We start from the raw sequence: 17,618 nt of genomic DNA, 5'->3' as shown, positions 1-17,618 counted from the left end.
ATTTATTGCGCCTATTGACTTCATGGGAGGGAGACACCTATATGTCAGATGGCAATATCCCTTGACAGACAGTCGAGCATTATTTGATGGCTTCAAAGAGAAAGGTCTGGGGAAAATCAGTCTCTGCAAGACTGCATACTTTCATATTTCTAAAAGGCCTTGGCCTGAATTTAATATTTAATCATCTGAAATGCTCTGTGCACTTTAATCATGATGACAAGGAAATTCCATCAATTACACATAATCATTGGCAGGCTCGTATCCATCCCAAGGAGGCGGAGAGAGATAAATGCTCCACGCATTCGGAAAAATATCGGATGAAAGATTATCTGTGACAAATAACAAGCATGTAAAAAAGCAAAAAACGTCCAGCTTCCTATCTACAGACATGTATTTGAAAACTAGTGTCCACTTGTTTGTTTGTTTGTTTGTTGTTGTTACTCAACTAAACCTGGCATTCAGTTTTTTTTTCCATTTCCCCCCATTCAATTTGAATAACTTTGAATAACGTAAGATTTCCTCTTAAATCGTGAAGTCTGGAGCTATTAACTGAAAAACAATTTGTGGGATCCGCACAATGGTGATCTTTGCTCCTCTGGAAATATTATTATCTCTGGTTTATCTTATATCCAGAGATCTATTCTTCAGTTTCTTTTCTCTCATTCCTCTCCTTCTCCCCATCCACCAATCATCTATAACTTCCCTCTGCCTCTCCCTGTCTGTCTGACTCAGACATTGCCTCAAACCCCAAAAGGTAGAGCAGTAATCAAGTCTAGTATGAGTGGAACTGCCGAGCTAAAGGCAGCAAAACACACAAAATCTGAACAAAGAGGAAACTTAGTTCAAACTGTTTGAGTCAGTAGTTACACATCAAAACTTGTCAAGTCACTTTAAATTTCTTAGCAGCAAACTGGGACATTTTCTGTTACTATTAGGCATAAAAAGTGCCCTAGTTGTTACATTGTGTGTGTGTTTTGTGTTACAGAATAGTCTTCAAAGACAAGAACAATGGGTGGGAAACGGTGCGCACTCCTGCACATTTCTTATGCTGCCATATGTGTACAGAATTGTAAATGAAGTAAATAATGAAAAAGCTGCAGTCACACTACACCATATATAACAGACTATAGATGCCATATGATGCAAAATACTGCAGGTAAGATTCATACGGGGAAAGCTATACTGTAGATAAGCCACACATGCCATAATAAGGCATTGAAAGAACCTAAGGGTGACCACAGAAACAATAACAAACAACAGAAGCTTTCTAGAGAGGAGCTCGTGGCAAAGTTTGACCCAGTTCTCAAAGGGCACACTCCTCAGAATGAACTCACTGAGTCCCCAAGTGGGAAGATAATGCATGACACAACAGCTGTCTTAAGTATTATCTTCTTTTTGATAAAAGCCAAATGTCAGTCATTCTGAGCAAGGATGCCACAAAGCATTCAGAATCATCCACAGAGTAAAGCTTGTGATCTTATTTTAGTCTCCAAGAACTAAATATCACATTTGAAGGCTGCAGAGGTCAGGTATATGAATGTGGCAAGGGAAGAAGGGTGTGATTTTGATTTAGAGTTGAATCGAAGAGCTTTGTGCCACATGAGTGAGATCTGGGTGTAGTTAATCCAGCAAAAATGCTCCCAAGTCAGCTGCTGACAACCCCTGTATTCTATTTCCATAAAGTGATGGGATATGTCAAGAAGCCACATAATTATGAAGCTAAAGTTAACAACAGAAACAAGATGTTAGCATCCTGCATTCATTTGAAATATCAGCAGCTATCTTTCATTATGAAGCAATTGTTGTTGCAATGTTTTGGCGTGTGAAAATGAAGCTGAAGGGAGAACTTCTGATGTACCCTCACAAGCAGATATAGCAGATCTAAAATAAAAACATACACCCCCACAGCTGTAACCGCACCCTTGTAATACCCTATCCATATTCATCTGGGTGTACAGGTTAATACTGGATAATTCATTGGACTTTATCCTTACAGTAAACAGTGCAGTTGGCCAACACCCTCATAAATGATTCAGGGTGTCACCAGATAAGGAGGGGAGGCCTCATTACCAGACCAAAGGACTTGTTGCTACATCTGAGCCCACTTGTTGCTGCGAGTAATGTGCTTCTCATGTTAGACACATTACAGTATCGAGTGTCTGTGCTGCCAGACATATGTGACACAATCCTTGATATAACACGAATACATTCCTTTACTGTCACTGCGCCGGAATAAGACAGACGGGTTTTAACTTTGATATTTTGTACTTTTTTAGCTGATGCTGTTTGAAAAGTTTTGCATGCATAAAACTATCACACACTTCAGTCTAAAACTACAGACTGTTTTTCCTCAAGAAAAAAAAAGAAATCAAAAGGAATTAACCTCACCGTGTGTACTGAGGAGGAAGGACGATGCCTCGGGGGAGTTGGCCGGGGGCTTCCGCTGGTAAACTCTGTGGCAGGGCATCTTGGCAATGCATGCTCACAGCCACTGTCGACGAGACGGTTTCAGCAGCTATGGAGAAGAAACGAAACTTGATGCTTGTTTGTGTGTGTGTGTGTGTGTGTGTGTCTGTGCGTGTGACAGTGTGTGCACACATGCAGTTAAAAAAAACAGAGGGAATAAAAATATTTAAAATGACTATATCTTTATGGAATTTGAGTACACTTAATCCCAGCAGTAGGATGTAACCTGCTTCCAAGGCTGGCAATAACAGGGCTCAACTGTTTTTGTTCTCCGAGCATCCTGTTCAGATTTACCAGTCAAGGCCAAATAACGGTAATTAATCTTTATCTGCATACAATAGAGATTTCAATCTGCACAATAGAGATATTTTATTAGCCATAATGTGCACAAAACGCACAAAGGTTCAAAGACTTTGTTTCTATATGCTGTATCACTGAGACTGTCACTCTGAAGCTCACTCCTTTACAAGTAGTGTAGCCTCTAGCTAGGATTTTATAATTATCTGTCCTAAAAGTAGACCGAATGTAGCTCTTGCAAAGGACATTCAGTAATAGCAAAATCACAAGTGTAGTTATAATCTTTAAGCTGTCTTTCTATGGAGAAGTTAAAAAAAAAATCTTTAAATGAATTTGCAACAGTACGTCATACTAATAAGGCCTTTTTTGCAGCTTTTTTGTATTGATTGTTTAATCTGCCTATTGTTTATTATTACCAATGCGCCTTCTACTGGTAAGAGATCGCTTTGCATTTGAGGTCAAACAGTATTGTTACAAAGAAGACTGCTTTCCATTACAATACAGCAGTTTCCTGGTTTTCTATGGGCTAGTTGGTTTAGCACCGTTTGGAGCCAACCAAAGACAATGTGGGCTACATTCACTGTACTGTTTACAACTGTACTTGGCAGCTGTCAGATGCATTTGCGGTCATTTGACAAATGTACACAGACAAGAGTATTAATAACATGTGAGAGCCCAGGGTTAACCTAACAGCGCCTGCTCAGTTTCCAAGAATTGATCTGGTGTTTCCTGGAGGCAAATAAAGTATTTACTTAGTGTCATATTTTATAGTTATTCACAAATGAACCTGTAATATTCTTTTAAAGATATTTTGTCATTCGGTTCCGAAATGTTAGGCAGGAAAACACAGTTGATAGGTTTTAATAACATAGAGGAACAGCTGCCTCTAGAGCAAACAAGAAAGATTTAAAAAAAGAAAAATTAATACACAGATTTAATCTTCAGTGACTGAAGCCAGTGTTGTGGTAGTGTGGCGATAATCCAGATTACTTTACAGCATGACTTAACACACCTCTGGATATAATGTGACACAACAGTGATAGCGGCAGCATATTATTTTGACAACTAGCCCAGCGGCAGTGTACCAGTAACCCAGAGATGAACTTATCTTCTAATCCTGATTACTGTACTGCCCACCCACCGAGTAAGTGCCCAATCAAGCTTTATTTAAAGAAGATGAAAAAAATCTGGAGTTTCCTGCTGCTTACCACAGACACTGTCCAAATTCAAATCAGTGAGTATTGTACACACGGCATGCTCACCACAAAAGCATGCATTTAGACAAACTATTTTGGGCAAAAATATATCTCCAATTATCTCTTTCTCCTGACTCATGTCCCTTCCTCAGAGCTCTGAAAAGTCATAATCATTTTCCTTTTTCCTCTCATTCTGTCCTTCCAAAAAGCCCCCTGATTCATCTGGTCCTTATCAGTTACAGTGAAGGGAAAACAAAGGAGTTCACTGAAACACATACTCTGCTTCCCTGAAGAGGAAGCTGGGCAGATAATGTTACGGTGGCATTGCATGGTCTGTGTTAGGGAACAGGACTGGGCTTCCATATGTCAATCCCCCCCACACAGAGACACAAAATACACACATACTTTTCAACAAACAAAAATACCGGAGAATGCGAACTCCAATGTCCAATTTTTTCATGTTCATACTCCAGTCTAGCAAAACAAAGTTGCACAACACCTTTCCAGTATTCCACTTTATATCCACCAATGTTTGACTGTCTTGGCTCCACTAAATAAATCACAGTATATTGGAGAAGAATTGGGCTACTTGTTTCACTTTAATGGACTTGTGTGAAGCGCATACTGGTCTGCACTTTGCTGCGTGTGCCCTCTCACTATGAGAAAACATTTCCAATACCACCATTTTCCACTAATTGAGAATAGAGGTGGCATTGCCTTCTAAAAGTCCATCGTTCTTTCAACGTATTTAGACGCCTAAACTTCTCTTGTGTGTATGTCCACTAGTTGTATTAGTTTTATCTTTGTCGTTGTTTCAAAATAAACCAGACATACGCTCACATATTTTACTGTATATGCCATAAAATCCCTTAGTGTACAATAAGTACAGCAGCAGATAAATTGTTGGAATGTTACTATGTTACTATCTGTAGGAGGACTATCCAAACAAAATGGAATATAAAGCCATATTCTTGTGTCCCCATTAGGCTCAGGCATGATAAGGAAGTGCAACGTAAAGACATACAGTTTGTGCGAGGCAGAGAAGAGTGAAGATGGGGCAATATCAGGTGCAACCGTAAGAAGAAGTTGGAGGCGGGAGCGACTTAATTAAGATAGTCGAGATAAGTAGAATAGAGCGGGACGTGTTCCACACAGAGATGAATTTTCAATTTGTGCTGGAAGACTGTGAAGTTTTGACTGTGGGTCAGTTGTAGAAGGAGAAGCGAGAAGGCTGTATGCAGGGATGTCCGGATTTCCTAGATGCAGAACAAATGCTTAACTATAGATTCAATATAAAGTAATATGGTTACATGACTGATGAAACAGACTTTGAAATAAGCACTAAAAGGCAATGAAGGGATGAAAAGAAGATTAAATTAAAACAAGTCAGTCTGTGTTGCTGTCTGTATCTTTGTGTTTCGGATTACTGGTTAATTATTAGTTAAAGCCAGAGCAAGTTTACAAAAGAAACAGACTTATTTGTGGCCTGTTATTCAAGTGATGGCACATAATTGTAACATACCTCATACAAATGACCTATAGGCATTGAGCCACTTTTCCATAAAAATCTAGCTCGTTTTACTCAACTCTCAGATTACTTTATTTGATTTACTGAAGTTAAAGATTCATCATGGCTGTTAAAACAGGGCAGAGATGAAGAAGAGAAGAGGAATTATCAGTTGCAGTCTAGTAGTTTGTTTTTGGAAGATACTGTCTTCTTTCATATAATCTTATGCTGCTGTGAGTTATAGTGCTCTTCATCTGGCAGATGCTGTGATTATTCTCAAACTAGCTTCCTTTTACTTCAGTCCAAAAATCTATCTAGGCTGGAAATATCTTTTGAGCTGTGTTTCTTTTTTCTTGTTTTGAACCTAGTCTTGTGTTTTGCATGCAGAATTTCTTCAGCTGAGTCACGCCATGAATCTGCTATTAAAATCAAGATGACATATTTCTATGACTTATGCATTCCCAATATTCTGTTCATTTGATATGTAAAAATTAGCTACTGACTATTCAATATGGCAGTGCACCACACTTTGCTCCACATGTGATGTCATCCCTAAATGTCTTTGGATAATGTTCAGCAGAATAAAAGAAAAAATACATTTACTCATTTACTAGTGTTTGTACTTTACATAAGTATTTCATTGTCTACTACATTTCAGAAGAAAATATTGCACTTTTAGCTCCAATATAATTATTAGACAGGCATAGTCACAACTTACGCTGCAGCATGGATGAAACCATTATAGATTTGTATTGTATTTGATATGTACAATTATAGTCTGAAGAAAAATCAAGGTTTCACGATTATAATACATACAGTTTTAGTAAAAAATTAAGCAAAAGTAGGAAATTGAAAACATCTCTTATGCAGATGTCGTGCCATTCTGTTGAGTGTTTACTTATAATTAAACAGATTATAAAAAACTAACTAAGGGTATATAAAGTTAATAACATTAACTTTAACATTAGATTATACACAGTAACATGAAAAATGCTGCTAATGCAATGCTGCTAAGTACAGTACAGATTCATGTGTAATGCAAAACAATTGCTCTCTTTATTCAAAACCATGTCGCTTGTTGCTTTTTATTGAAAGAAAATAGCGGCATCTTAGAGACAGGCTTCTTTATCCAGAGGCTGTTTGTGCCTCTGACCACAGCCATCAACAAAATGTGTATCAGTAAGTAAAAAGAACAAGTAGAAATAGTTTTCAAGCGTTAAGAAGACTCAAAAGGACAAATCATTTTTCTCCTACTCTGTGCCTACATTTGCCAAAAGCAGTACTCTTGGAAACTCTTTGTCCTGCCCCTTCAGTGAAGAACAAGGATGTATTGAATACTTATCCTTGCTGAGACGTGGAACCAATTTTCTGCCTGCCAAGTTTTTTTTACTGAATTTTTATCTGTGTATTATTCTTTCCAGCGGCACTAAACCATTTTCCATTGAGTACACAATAACAGGCCGATTCGGTAAAGTGAAGATGAGTGTTATTATGGTCAATGCAAACGGTCCACAGGACAAATCTCCCGGAGAGAGAGATGATTCTGTTTTGCTACTTTTAGATATGAAACATCCCATACAGTCAGAAAGTAACTCTCAAACATCCATCCATCCATCCACCCACTCATTCTTTCATTCAGTATCTGCAACATTGCTGTCTGTGCAGGAAACTTTGAAATGCAAAGTTCAGTATACGTGACGTTACTGTAAAGCATATTCCTATTAGAGATTAAATCCTTATCATACCATGTTCCATTTGGTGTATCTGATTCTTCATTGTTGCACTCGATTAGCTCTCTCTCTCTCACACTGCTTTTTTTTTAAATGCAGTAATTAAAAGAATCCTCATTTACAACAAATTAAATAAATGTGTTACTTTTAGAAAATACCTTTTGTATTTGCCCTAATAGAAAATCAGCTCCTCAATCTAATAAATCCCTAATAAATACGAGTGTAGAACACGCTTTTGTGCTCCATATAGAGTTGATGACTATTTGAGACTGTTAGTTTTAAAAGTTAAATTCAGGAAATATTTGTCCTTTGCCCACTTTTCTGTATATTATACTCAGAAGTTAATGTCAAGCAAGGGTTAGAATTTTTTAACCAAAAAGGCAATGGCTCAACCTAGTGGACATCTTGTGAAATGCAATTTTTAAGTTTTTACTATCAGGACATGGCACAGCATAAAATCATAGTGTACCTACTTGGAGAAATATTCCTCCTGATGGTAGTCTAACATGGAGAGAGAGAGAGGAAATGACATTTACTGTAGGTTATAAGTGCATAAAAAATGCATTTGATGCATTCATTTTAAATGTTTGTGTGTTTAAATGACTTATTTCAAAATGTGCCAAGATAATTTTTACTATTTTATTATTTACTTATGATGCATTATATAAATTGTATAAGTCATTAGTTATATAACTGTATTGTAGCACAGCCAGCAGCAGCACCACTGGAGCACAAGTTAGGCTGATGTTTGGAAATATTATTCAGGTTGCTACATTTTTATCTATACCCAGTTTGTGTTGCTCAGTACAATGCAAAAAATGAAAATGATTGCTTTGGGCCGGCCTATTCAAAGTCCAGGGCCATTTCTTTAGTCCCAGTCCGTCTCTGCTTACATGTAACAACAAGATGTCACAACTCTTTCTGCAACCGACAGTCAGTTTCATACAGTACTATATCTTAACCACAAATTATACTGATGGTGTGGGCGATGGGGCAATAAGTCCACAACTTACAAATTTTCATTTGAAGTGACATCTGTCTGCACTATGATCCCATGAACAGGACTGTTAATCCTGTTATCTATATAGTTTGTTGCGCATGTACTAAAAAGCTGCTCTATCTCAGACAATACGTTTTAAACCTTTAATGCAACATAAAGTACAGTATAGTACAGTACTGCAAACAATACTACATCTTATAAATCATTACTATCGATGGAAGTAGAGATGAAGGCAGGTGAGTTTTACTCCTAGACAGGTGCACTTTTTGGACCATATGGCTAGTGATGGTTTAAATTTTACAAGCACTGCAATAGATTGCCATTGGGTGTTTTAGTTGGTGAAGCAAATCTACCATTGTTTGTCACTTTGATGACTCTGAGGGACAAAGTGTGTGGTTGCATCTTTGGGTGGAGAAGTATAAAAAAAACTTTTGTGCTACACAGTAAAGAAGATTTAAGCTTGATTAGCCAAGCTGTGACTTTGGGACTTTGAGTCAAAACTCTCACAAGTCGTCTGATTAATATTAAGTTAATAGACCTTTTTCACAGGAGCCATTATGACATGAGACAGTAGGGAAAACCCACTAGTACTCACTACAATACTACAAGTGTGTTGAAAACTAGAATAAAGGTAAATAAGATTAATATAGATACGCTAAATGATTAGAAACCTTTGAATTTGGTTGATTGGTATCAGGAAAATGTCCTTAAACAGCCATAATTAACGTATTATCAAATGCTATTAAAACTTTTAATAGCATTCAAATGAAAAAAAAACTGTAATTAAAAGTGTGGCGCTGCTGTCACCCATAGCCTACCTTTGTATTTGAAGCGGGAGAAGGGAGTTTAGACCACACAGGAACCGAAGACAACATGTTATGTGTCGGGGGCTTCAGGAATACACATTAATGTTTTATGCGGGATTTAAAAAAAGGAAACTTTGTGGTAGCTTGTTGCTACATTCAGAGTGGGATGTAGATAAGTGAGTTGCGCATGCGCTACAGGCAACCATGGCAACTACGTTTGAAGCGTACGTCAACCAACGGCTACCGACATAGTGATACGTACTGTTTTCAACGTAAAGCCGGGAGTTGAGTATTTCGGCTAATTTAATAGCGTGATTTAGCCATAAATAACCACTGTTATTGTACGGACTTTAGAATATGGTGCCAGACTTCAGCTAAATGACACGGATAATTACGTAATACCGCTTCTCTTTCCACCCGGAAGTACAGGTTAGTGCGGAGGAAGCTCTTCACATGCTCGTTTGAGTTAGCAAGTAACGTTAGTAACGTTAGCGGCTTCGTCGAGCTTAATGTGTTCCCACCAGCCTCCCTGTTTGTTAGATTAAGCTACATTTCACAGATAATATCTACGATCGTGTAACAAATAGACCCTCTGACAAGAGAAGTATGGAAAAACAATAATACGACTCCACTCATATACAGTATATTTGACAGTCATGGAGTTTCTCCCAGTACTTGACCCTCTTGATAAACCCAAAGAAGGAATATGGTGAGTACATTCAGATCACTTTAGTGCAGCTGTGATGTAAGGAGCTCACTTTTTTTTCCCCATCTCACTAAAATTGTTTTGCTGTCAACAGGTATTCTTTGATACCCAGAGGAAGCGCTCCAGGTGTTAGTGTGGGTCACACCTGCAGCTTTATCCCATCTGGAGATGGAGGAAAAGGGAGAATCCTTATTATTGGAGGGGCAAACCCCAGCGGCAGTTTCACACAATCACATACCATAAATCTAGGTAAAAAAAAAAAAGCAGGGAAATAATTTGTATAAATGTTTTACAAGACAATCCTCAGCTGTTTGAAGACATAATAAGTAAAACTGTGAACATCTGTCATGAAAGGACAGACACCACTGACAGATGTGTAATTTTACAGAACGGTTGTGAAAATATAATTCATTATAGTATGATTTTTCAGCATTAAGCTCCCATCACTAATAATTATGAATATGAACTATAGTTCATATCATAGGGGTCACATTCATCGTGTGTTTGACTTCAGATATCACAGGGCTTTCTTTTTCATTTTGTGCTTTCTGACTGCACCAGATAATCATGAATGGGACATCCCAGAGTGGGAGGGTTTGGACTCACGGTATGAACACTGCAGCTTTGTGCCAGAGAGCGACCCTCAGAGCCTGTGGGTGTTTGGAGGCGCCCAGCAGAGCGGCAATCGCAATTGTATACAGAATTTACAGCTAACAGGTAAATCCAAATCCCCCTAGTAATCTGTAATCGTCATCAGTACAGTAGCATAGCACTGAAGTGATTTCACCGACTGCCCTTCATCATACTTGTAGATAAACAGTCTATTCAGGTAACAATACTACTTGGTTATGATATTATCTGTAAACTAAGTATGATTCGTCCTGTACATCTCTGTCCAGATAGTGGGTCTCGCTGGAAGAATGTAACGGCAAATGGCAAACCCCCCAGTCCCAGAACATACCACAGCACCTCAGCCTGCCTAGAGGACAGACTGTATGTCTTCTCTGGTGGAGAAGCAGGAGCTGCACCCGTCTCAGACCCCAAACTTCATGTTTTTGATACAGGTTTGTGTTGAATTAAACAGCTGCCTCACATTTAAAAGTCACATGAGCAGATAACTGTTTTAATGTTAATAATTGTTAAAAAGGCAATTTAATTGAAGAACCGTACATTATATTTTTATAATGTAAGCACATTACTGTATGTGATGTTTTTAATCTTTTGGTTTTCCTAGCATCTTCCACCTGGTCCCAACCAGAGACACAGGGCAGACACCCACCAGCCAGACATGGCCACATAATCGTAGCAGTGGGTTTTAAGATCTACATTCATGGAGGCATGGCTGGAGACAAATTCCACAATGATATGTACTCACTTGACACAAGTAAGCCTGAACTCTCCTGCATCATAATGATCGATTTCCAAGCATGTATCTCAGATAATCATACAGGATGAAAGAGTCTCAAAACATAAAGAATGGGAAGTTGTTGTATTTTTGTTCAATTAAAAAAAAAATACAGTGAGTTTGTTTTAAAGGAAGCATGAAGTGGGAGAAAGTACAAACCAAAGGAGATGTCCCACCCGGAGTAGCAGCCCACTCAGCTGTGGTGTTGGGCAAGAACATCTACATTTTTGGGGGGATGACTGCAGATGGAGCCAGCAACTCCATGTACAGATTCAACACTGGTACACACTTCTAAATACTTGTACTTCATTGTGTCATACACTGTATGCTTTAAATGCTATTTGGCAGTGTAGTTCTTAATTTGAGGATGTCTAACATTGATGTAATGCATTCTATTTGCAGACAAAAGTAGATGGGTCCTCATGAAGTTTGAAGGGGATATGCCACCTAACCGCCTCGACCACTCCATGTGTTTATTGCCATGGAAGGTGTGTAGTGAGGGGAATGGAAGTGAAGAGCATGCCAGCAGCCCAGCAGCCTCAGAGACAATAAATCTGGCCTTTGTGTTTGGAGGGATGGACACCCAGGGTGTCATTCATAATGACTGTGTTGTGACTGTGGTGACATGATGTGTAATTTTCTAATAAAACTTATTGTGAATGTCAAGTACTAGCATTTTTTTTTTTTTAATACTGAACTGTTTCCCGAATCACTGGAGTTCTTAAGCATAAATATTGGTGGTGAAACAGGCTGGTGTTTTCAGTGAAAATTTAAAATAAGAGACCAAGTAACATTTTGTATCAAACATTTATTTCAATGTCTTTCCAGAAGTACGATGACCAGATTCAATAAATAACTTTTGAGCATTGCCTGTGACCATAATGAGCCCTTGATCTCACAATCACACTAGTCAATGGACCCACAAAATGCCTGCCCGCCCACCCCACCAACTAAGTCCCTCCCCACTACAGAATCCCCAACAGGACTGCCTGAGAACAGCAGCAACAAGCCTCATATCCAGGCTGACGAATATCTCCGCCTTCCAGCGAAGAGAACACCTCTTGCACACTGAAACTTATTTTAAAGTCTTTCAGAAGAATCAGCATGTTTGCTTGTCATCGCCACCCCTTCCCAACCATTCCTCTCACTATTTGAGTCCCATCAGTCCAATATGTACATCTAGATGCCACTACTAGAGAGGCAAGGGGCGACAGAGGAGTTGACTTCAAACCTGCCTACAATTCATCTTTCTCTTCTTGCTCACTCTCCGCACCCTCGGGTGGGGGTCCACCCGCACTGCCGTAGAGCTTGCTGATGATAGGTTGAACCACCTCCTCCAGCTCCTTCTTCTTGGCCTGGAAGTCTTCCAGCTCAGCATCCTGATGTGACTCCATCCACTCAATCTTCTCCTCGACTGCCTTCTCAATGGCTTCCTTATCTTCATCCGACAGCTTGCCGCCAAGCTTCTCCTTGTCGCCGATCTGGTTCTTCAGAGAGTAGGCGTAGCTCTCCAACTCGTTACGAGAGTCGATCCTCTCCTTCAGCTTCTTGTCCTCATCGGCAAAGCGCTCAGCGTCGTTCACCATGCGCTCGATGTCCTCGGGCGTCAGACGATTCTGGTCGTTTGTGATCGTGATCTTGTTCTTGTTGCCTGTGCCTTTGTCCTCGGCGGTGACACGCAGAATACCGTTGACATCAATCTCAAAGGTGACCTCAATTTGTGGTACACCACGTGGGGCAGGAGGGATGCCAGTCAGGTCGAATGTGCCCAGCAGATGGTTGTCTTTTGTCAGAGGACGCTCACCTGAGGACAGAATCAATGATTAAGTTTATGCAATACAATTTTCTGTTTGCATAGAAGGCAAAATGCTAATTATAGATATGAAACAATGTGCAATTCTTACCTTCATAAACCTTAATGGTGACAGTGGGCTGGTTATCAGAGGCTGTGGAGAAGATCTGGGATTTCTTTGTGGGCACCACAGTGTTCCTGGGGATCAGCTTGGTCATAACTCCTCCGACGGTCTCGATACCAAGAGTCAGGGGGCACACATCCAGAAGAACGACATCACCTGCAGGTGAGCGAAGTGTTTAGGAAACCGAACAAAGTTTGCAAGTTCAGTTAAGTGGAATAGATATTGCAGTGTTCAATGAGAATGACTTACCAGTGTCCTCCTCTCCAGAAAGCACTCCAGCCTGCACAGCAGCTCCGTATGCCACAGCCTCATCAGGGTTGATGCCCCTAGAAGGCTCTTTGCCATTGAAGAACTCCTTCACCAGCTGCTGGATTTTGGGGATACGAGTGGAGCCACCAACCAGGACAATCTCATCAATGTCAGACTTCTTCAGGTCAGAGTCTTCCAACACCTTCTGTACGGGCTTCATGGTGGAACGGAACAGGTCCTGAAAACAAAGTCAGACAAGATTAAAATGCTTGTAAAAACATAACATGTGTTTGAGTTGTGCAATTGTCAGTCTTTACACAACAGAACTGGTTGTACAACTTACCATGTTGAGCTCCTCAAACTTGGCACGGGTCAAGGTCTCAGAGAAGTCTTCTCCCTCAAAGAAGGACTCGATCTCAATGCGGGCCTGGTGCTGGGCAGACAGGCCTCTCTTTGCCTTCTCAACTTCACGACGCAGTTTCTGCACAGCACGGTTGTCTTTGCGCACATCTTTGCCAGTCTTCTTCTTGTACAGCTTGATGAAGTGCTCCATGACGCGCTGGTCGAAGTCTTCGCCTCCCAGATGAGTGTCACCGTTGGTGGCCACCACTTCAAACACACCGTTGTCAATGGTCAGGAGGGAAACATCAAAGGTGCCACCACCCAGGTCGAACACAAGAATGTTCTTCTCGCCATCTCTCTTGTCCAGACCATAAGCAATAGCAGCAGCAGTTCTGAAGAATAAAATGAGAATACATTATAGTGGGAAGGAGGGAACTATTTTCCACAATTTCAAAATGAACAACAGAATAATAAATTATTTTCAATCGACACTTACGGCTCATTGATGATTCTCATGACATTCAGACCAGCAATGGTACCAGCATCCTTAGTGGCCTGGCGCTGGGCATCATTGAAGTAAGCAGGGACCGTGACCACAGCATGTGTGACCTGGAAAAAAAAAAAAAGATGAGAACATCAGATTCAATTCAAATACATTCTTTACTAAGGGATGATATATTCTTTGATGCATACAGTCATATGCATTTTTTTGTACCTTCTTGCCCAGATAAGCCTCAGCAGTCTCCTTCATCTTAGTCAGCACCATGGCAGAAATCTCCTCGGGAGCAAATGTCTTCATGGTGCCGCCACCAATGTCAACCTGGATATGAGGCTTGCTCTTCTTCTCAGTAACCTAAAGAGGAACATACATACATATTAAATCTACCCAAGTGTGTCGCTCATTTTCTGAAGACCTTCAGATGCTAAAACCATAACATCACACTATGAAGAGCAGAAACTTACCTTGAAGGGCAGGTACTTGATGTCCTGCTGCACAGAGGAGTCACCCCATGTGCGCCCAATCAATCTCTTAGCATCAAAGACGGTGTTCTCGGGGTTAGAGGTCAGCTGGTTCTTGGCAGCATCACCAATCAGACGCTCGCCCTCACTGGTGAAGGCCACATATGAAGGGGTGATGCGGTTACCCTGGTCGTTAGCGATGATCTCCACACGGCCATTCTTGAACACTCCAACACTACAGGAAGACATTTTATAAATGATTAGTTAGAGTCATATAGTTTAAGTTGCACTCATTATTAATATGAGGTCCATTTCTTACCATGAGTAGGTGGTCCCCAAGTCAATTCCAACAACAGTCCCCACACTCTCCTTCTTGTCGTCATCGTCGGCAAACGCGGTGCCAGCCACCAGCATTACAACCCACAACAGCTTCATCTTGGTTTGGTTGAAGTCAGATCTACCAAGAAATCTGCGGAGAAGACATAAAAATGTAAGAAAAGAAGAAAAAAAACGTGGCCTTGCGTTCATGACGTGGGCTCTCCGCCTCTTCCGAGTTCACGTAGCTACCAGCTAATGGTAATGACACATGATAGATTGGGGAGGGGGGAGGAAACGTGGTTTATGGCAAGAAAACCCCAGAAAACGTCAAATAGTATGGGTAAACTGGGTGGAGCCCCACTGCCTCTTCCTGATACGACTGATTTTTTTTTCCTTCCATCCGCCGGTAGCTAGCTTAACCACGTTAGCGTGTCTAGCAGACATGCGAGGGAAAGTGTCTTGCTGTAACTCACATTTAAAAAAAAAAAGAAATATTTAATACTGTACTGCAACCACAATAACTACCCATATAAATTTAGAAGGCTATAGCAAACTTCGGGTTAAATACGCCACTATCGTCAAATGTTAGCTTAGCTGTCTTCATCATAATGAAACAGTCTTAAAATGACGTTCATGCAAATGCTGAATATTTGCTGTCGCATTATCGTCTCTAAAACAGAGTTCATACATACCTTAAGTCGCAGTATCGTCGTTGAGTTAACGGCCTTGACGTTGCCTTCACCGGTACTAGCCTGTTCTTGCAAAGTACGTCCCTCTTATTAGTCTGTTCTGTATTCTTTCCTCTGTGAAATGATGTTGAATGAATTGTGCTCTCTCCATATATAAGCACTCGCTTCTTTCCCGTCGTGGAGGCCTGCGATTGGCTGAGCAGCTGCTCGTTGGAACGCGCTGATTGGTCTCGCCCGGCATGCTGGCCGCCGCTGATTTGCACACATCCGAGTCAAGGAGACGTCACGACTTCTGCTACTGTGCCGGCGCTGATTGGCTGTCTGTCAAGAGTCCTCATGTACAGTGTTGGAGCAGCGACACGCCACTCTAAAGATTGAGGAAGGGTTACATTTTCACATTTTGTACATTTGAAGTTAGTGCTGCCTTTCTGCTAATAATGGCCCCCACATGCGTTTGATTAATATTCATACTTATGTTAGTGTACTTTCAGGGTGTGACTATGATGATACTGTGCTGTCATTAGTAGTAATGATGACTCACTACATGAGTAAGACATGTGCTTCATGTGTGACTGAACAGCCTAAAAGCAAATGTTGTTACATCAGATGAACTGGATTGTCTGGGTGTTTCATCAGTGAATGTACTGTACACACATGCAATCATTGGTCAATACATCCACCTAGAAATGTAAACAACTTGTAATAATTTGTAAGGTTTTAACATGGCCACTCTTCAGCCTATTACCACAGTGATCAAATACTTATCACAGATGTACTTCATTATTTTGCACACTTTAGATTAATCTGCTTACAGCCCACATCAGCCCAAACTACATAGGCTTACACTGTACTCTTATCATACAGTCTCCTGTAACAAAAGTCTAAATAGGTCAAGGTTAGGTAACCAGTTGCCAAAGACACACATCAGTCTATCTCAACTCTTTTAAATATATAGTCTTATGCCAGCCAAAGTATGACTGTAAATGGGATATAAGTATCTGATTTTTGTGTCTGTCTTAATTGTAACGCTCACCTGCTCTTTGTGTTTTCAACAACGACATGGCTCTCTTCTATTGGCTAGCTGCAGGCTTAGTCATCATTATTACTTGTATGTGATACGTTGGGCTCATTATGAAAGACACTCTTATAACAAAAGAAATCTGACACGTAGGATGAGATTAATTCAAATGTTTCCGAAACAAAGCGGTTTGTTTCAAGAATTTTCTATGATCGAGGACCATTTTAGCGATATTATTGCGGTGGTCTGCTTTATTCTGTCTTGACTCAAGATACACACACTCATTTCTAGAGCATTTACCAAGTAGGTAAGTTTTTGTTTTAGGTAAATCCTACAAATTACAAGACAGAAATAGAAAATCCGTGAAAGAAGAAGACACTCATTTCTTGAGCAAGACAATAGAAAAAAACAGCTCTTAATGGTGCTCTTCCACAGAGGCTACTGAAGCTTTGACATGTCCAGTGCTTTCTGCTGACCTCTGCTGCTGACCTCTGTCACCACCAATGAGTTCCTCTTACTCTGGCCAAGGCCTCCTCTGGTCCTCGTGGGTCCGACTGGAAGAGGGACATAATTGTGATTGTCCTCAGATGGATTCTTGAGCCTTTCCTTCTGCAAATTCTCCTCCCTTCTCAAAATCTGGTCAAATCATGAGGGAAAGGAAATTAGTTAATTAGTTAGTAATAAGTTTACAAGCTACAAACATAAGCATGAATTTCCCTTAAACTAGAAGGAAAAACTATAACACTGCTGGCTAAATGCTGGAGGAAGCAAGGCTAGGATGGCTGATCTCCAATATTAATAGTGTAGTGTTGTCTGTGGTTTTGTTTCTGTTTCAACATTGTGGATATTCATTCACACTTATTTTTAGCTCCATGTTCAGATTGCACTCAAACTAGTCTACCTTCATTTCTCAATTCCTTGCCTACCTACACTATTTTTCAACATAAAATACCCTCATAAATGGTATTTTTTATCACTGTATTTTTTTCCTGGCACAAAAGTCCATTCCAAAT

At 40.2% G+C, this 17,618-nt stretch overlaps 3 protein-coding genes across 6 annotated transcripts in view; 1 reads left to right on the top strand and 2 right to left on the bottom strand.

Annotated features, from left to right (window-relative positions):
- Positions 1–9,131, bottom strand: part of rgs3a (regulator of G protein signaling 3a) — a 147,346-nt gene extending 138,215 nt beyond the window's left edge. The window contains exons 1-2 of the mRNA XM_019274095.2: positions 9,015–9,131; positions 2,389–2,515 (exon numbers count right to left, since the gene is read on the bottom strand). Coding sequence (XP_019129640.2) covers positions 2,389–2,467 — 79 coding nt within the window. The 5' untranslated portion in view covers positions 2,468–2,515; positions 9,015–9,131. The remainder of the gene's footprint in view (positions 1–2,388; positions 2,516–9,014) is intronic.
- Positions 9,132–9,230: 99 nt separating this feature from the next.
- On the top strand, positions 9,231–11,779 carry rabepk (Rab9 effector protein with kelch motifs). 4 transcript variants are annotated; one of them, XM_010738810.3, is made up of 8 exons: positions 9,231–9,431; positions 9,657–9,711; positions 9,803–9,957; positions 10,270–10,425; positions 10,608–10,772; positions 10,943–11,092; positions 11,245–11,394; positions 11,516–11,779. In XM_010738810.3, the coding sequence occupies exons 2-8, from the start codon at positions 9,659–9,661 to the stop codon at positions 11,740–11,742; spliced, it is 1,056 nt and encodes a 351-aa protein (XP_010737112.3). In that variant the 5' UTR covers positions 9,231–9,431; positions 9,657–9,658; the 3' UTR covers positions 11,743–11,779. The 4 variants fall into 4 exon arrangements, with proteins under 4 accessions (XP_010737112.3, XP_027137912.1, XP_010737108.3 ...); XM_027282111.1 differs by having other exon boundaries at positions 9,645–9,711; positions 10,270–10,389; XM_010738806.3 differs by having other exon boundaries at positions 9,645–9,711.
- Positions 11,780–11,901: 122 nt separating this feature from the next.
- hspa5 (heat shock protein 5) lies at positions 11,902–15,748 on the bottom strand. The gene is made up of 9 exons (XM_010738795.3): positions 15,591–15,748; positions 14,900–15,049; positions 14,584–14,815; positions 14,336–14,473; positions 14,117–14,229; positions 13,622–14,012; positions 13,279–13,516; positions 13,018–13,185; positions 11,902–12,917 (listed from the first exon to the last, which is right to left on the bottom strand). Exons 2-9 carry the CDS (start codon positions 15,013–15,015, stop codon positions 12,349–12,351), a joined length of 1,965 nt encoding a protein of 654 aa, XP_010737097.1. The 5' UTR covers positions 15,016–15,049; positions 15,591–15,748; the 3' UTR covers positions 11,902–12,348.
- Between the last annotated feature and the right edge of the window lie 1,870 nt (positions 15,749–17,618).

This window comes from Larimichthys crocea, chromosome IX (assembly GCF_000972845.2).
Source record: "Larimichthys crocea isolate SSNF chromosome IX, L_crocea_2.0, whole genome shotgun sequence".
Classification (NCBI taxonomy): Eukaryota; Metazoa; Chordata; class Actinopteri; family Sciaenidae; genus Larimichthys; species Larimichthys crocea.
Note: the sequence above shows the minus strand (reverse complement) of the source record. Positions and strands in the feature narration are given on the sequence as shown.

Bases quoted from the DNA above. Each gene is read 5' to 3' on its own strand.
- rabepk (XM_010738810.3), top strand. From the start codon at position 9,659: ATGGAGTTTCTCCCAGTACTTGACCCTCTTGATAAACCCAAAGAAGGA. The intron at 9,712-9,802 runs GTGAGTACATTC...TGCTGTCAACAG, and splicing joins AAACCCAAAGAAGGAATATG to GTATTCTTTGATACCCAGAG. The intron at 9,958-10,269 runs GTAAAAAAAAAA...TGACTGCACCAG, and splicing joins ATCACATACCATAAATCTAG to ATAATCATGAATGGGACATC.
- hspa5 (XM_010738795.3), bottom strand. From the start codon at position 15,015: ATGAAGCTGTTGTGGGTTGTAATGCTGGTGGCTGGCACCGCGTTTGCC. The intron at 14,816-14,899 runs GTAAGAAATGGA...GTCTTCCTGTAG, and splicing joins TTGGGGACCACCTACTCATG to TGTTGGAGTGTTCAAGAATG. The intron at 13,186-13,278 runs GTAAGTCATTCT...GCTCACCTGCAG, and splicing joins TTCTGGAGAGGAGGACACTG to GTGATGTCGTTCTTCTGGAT.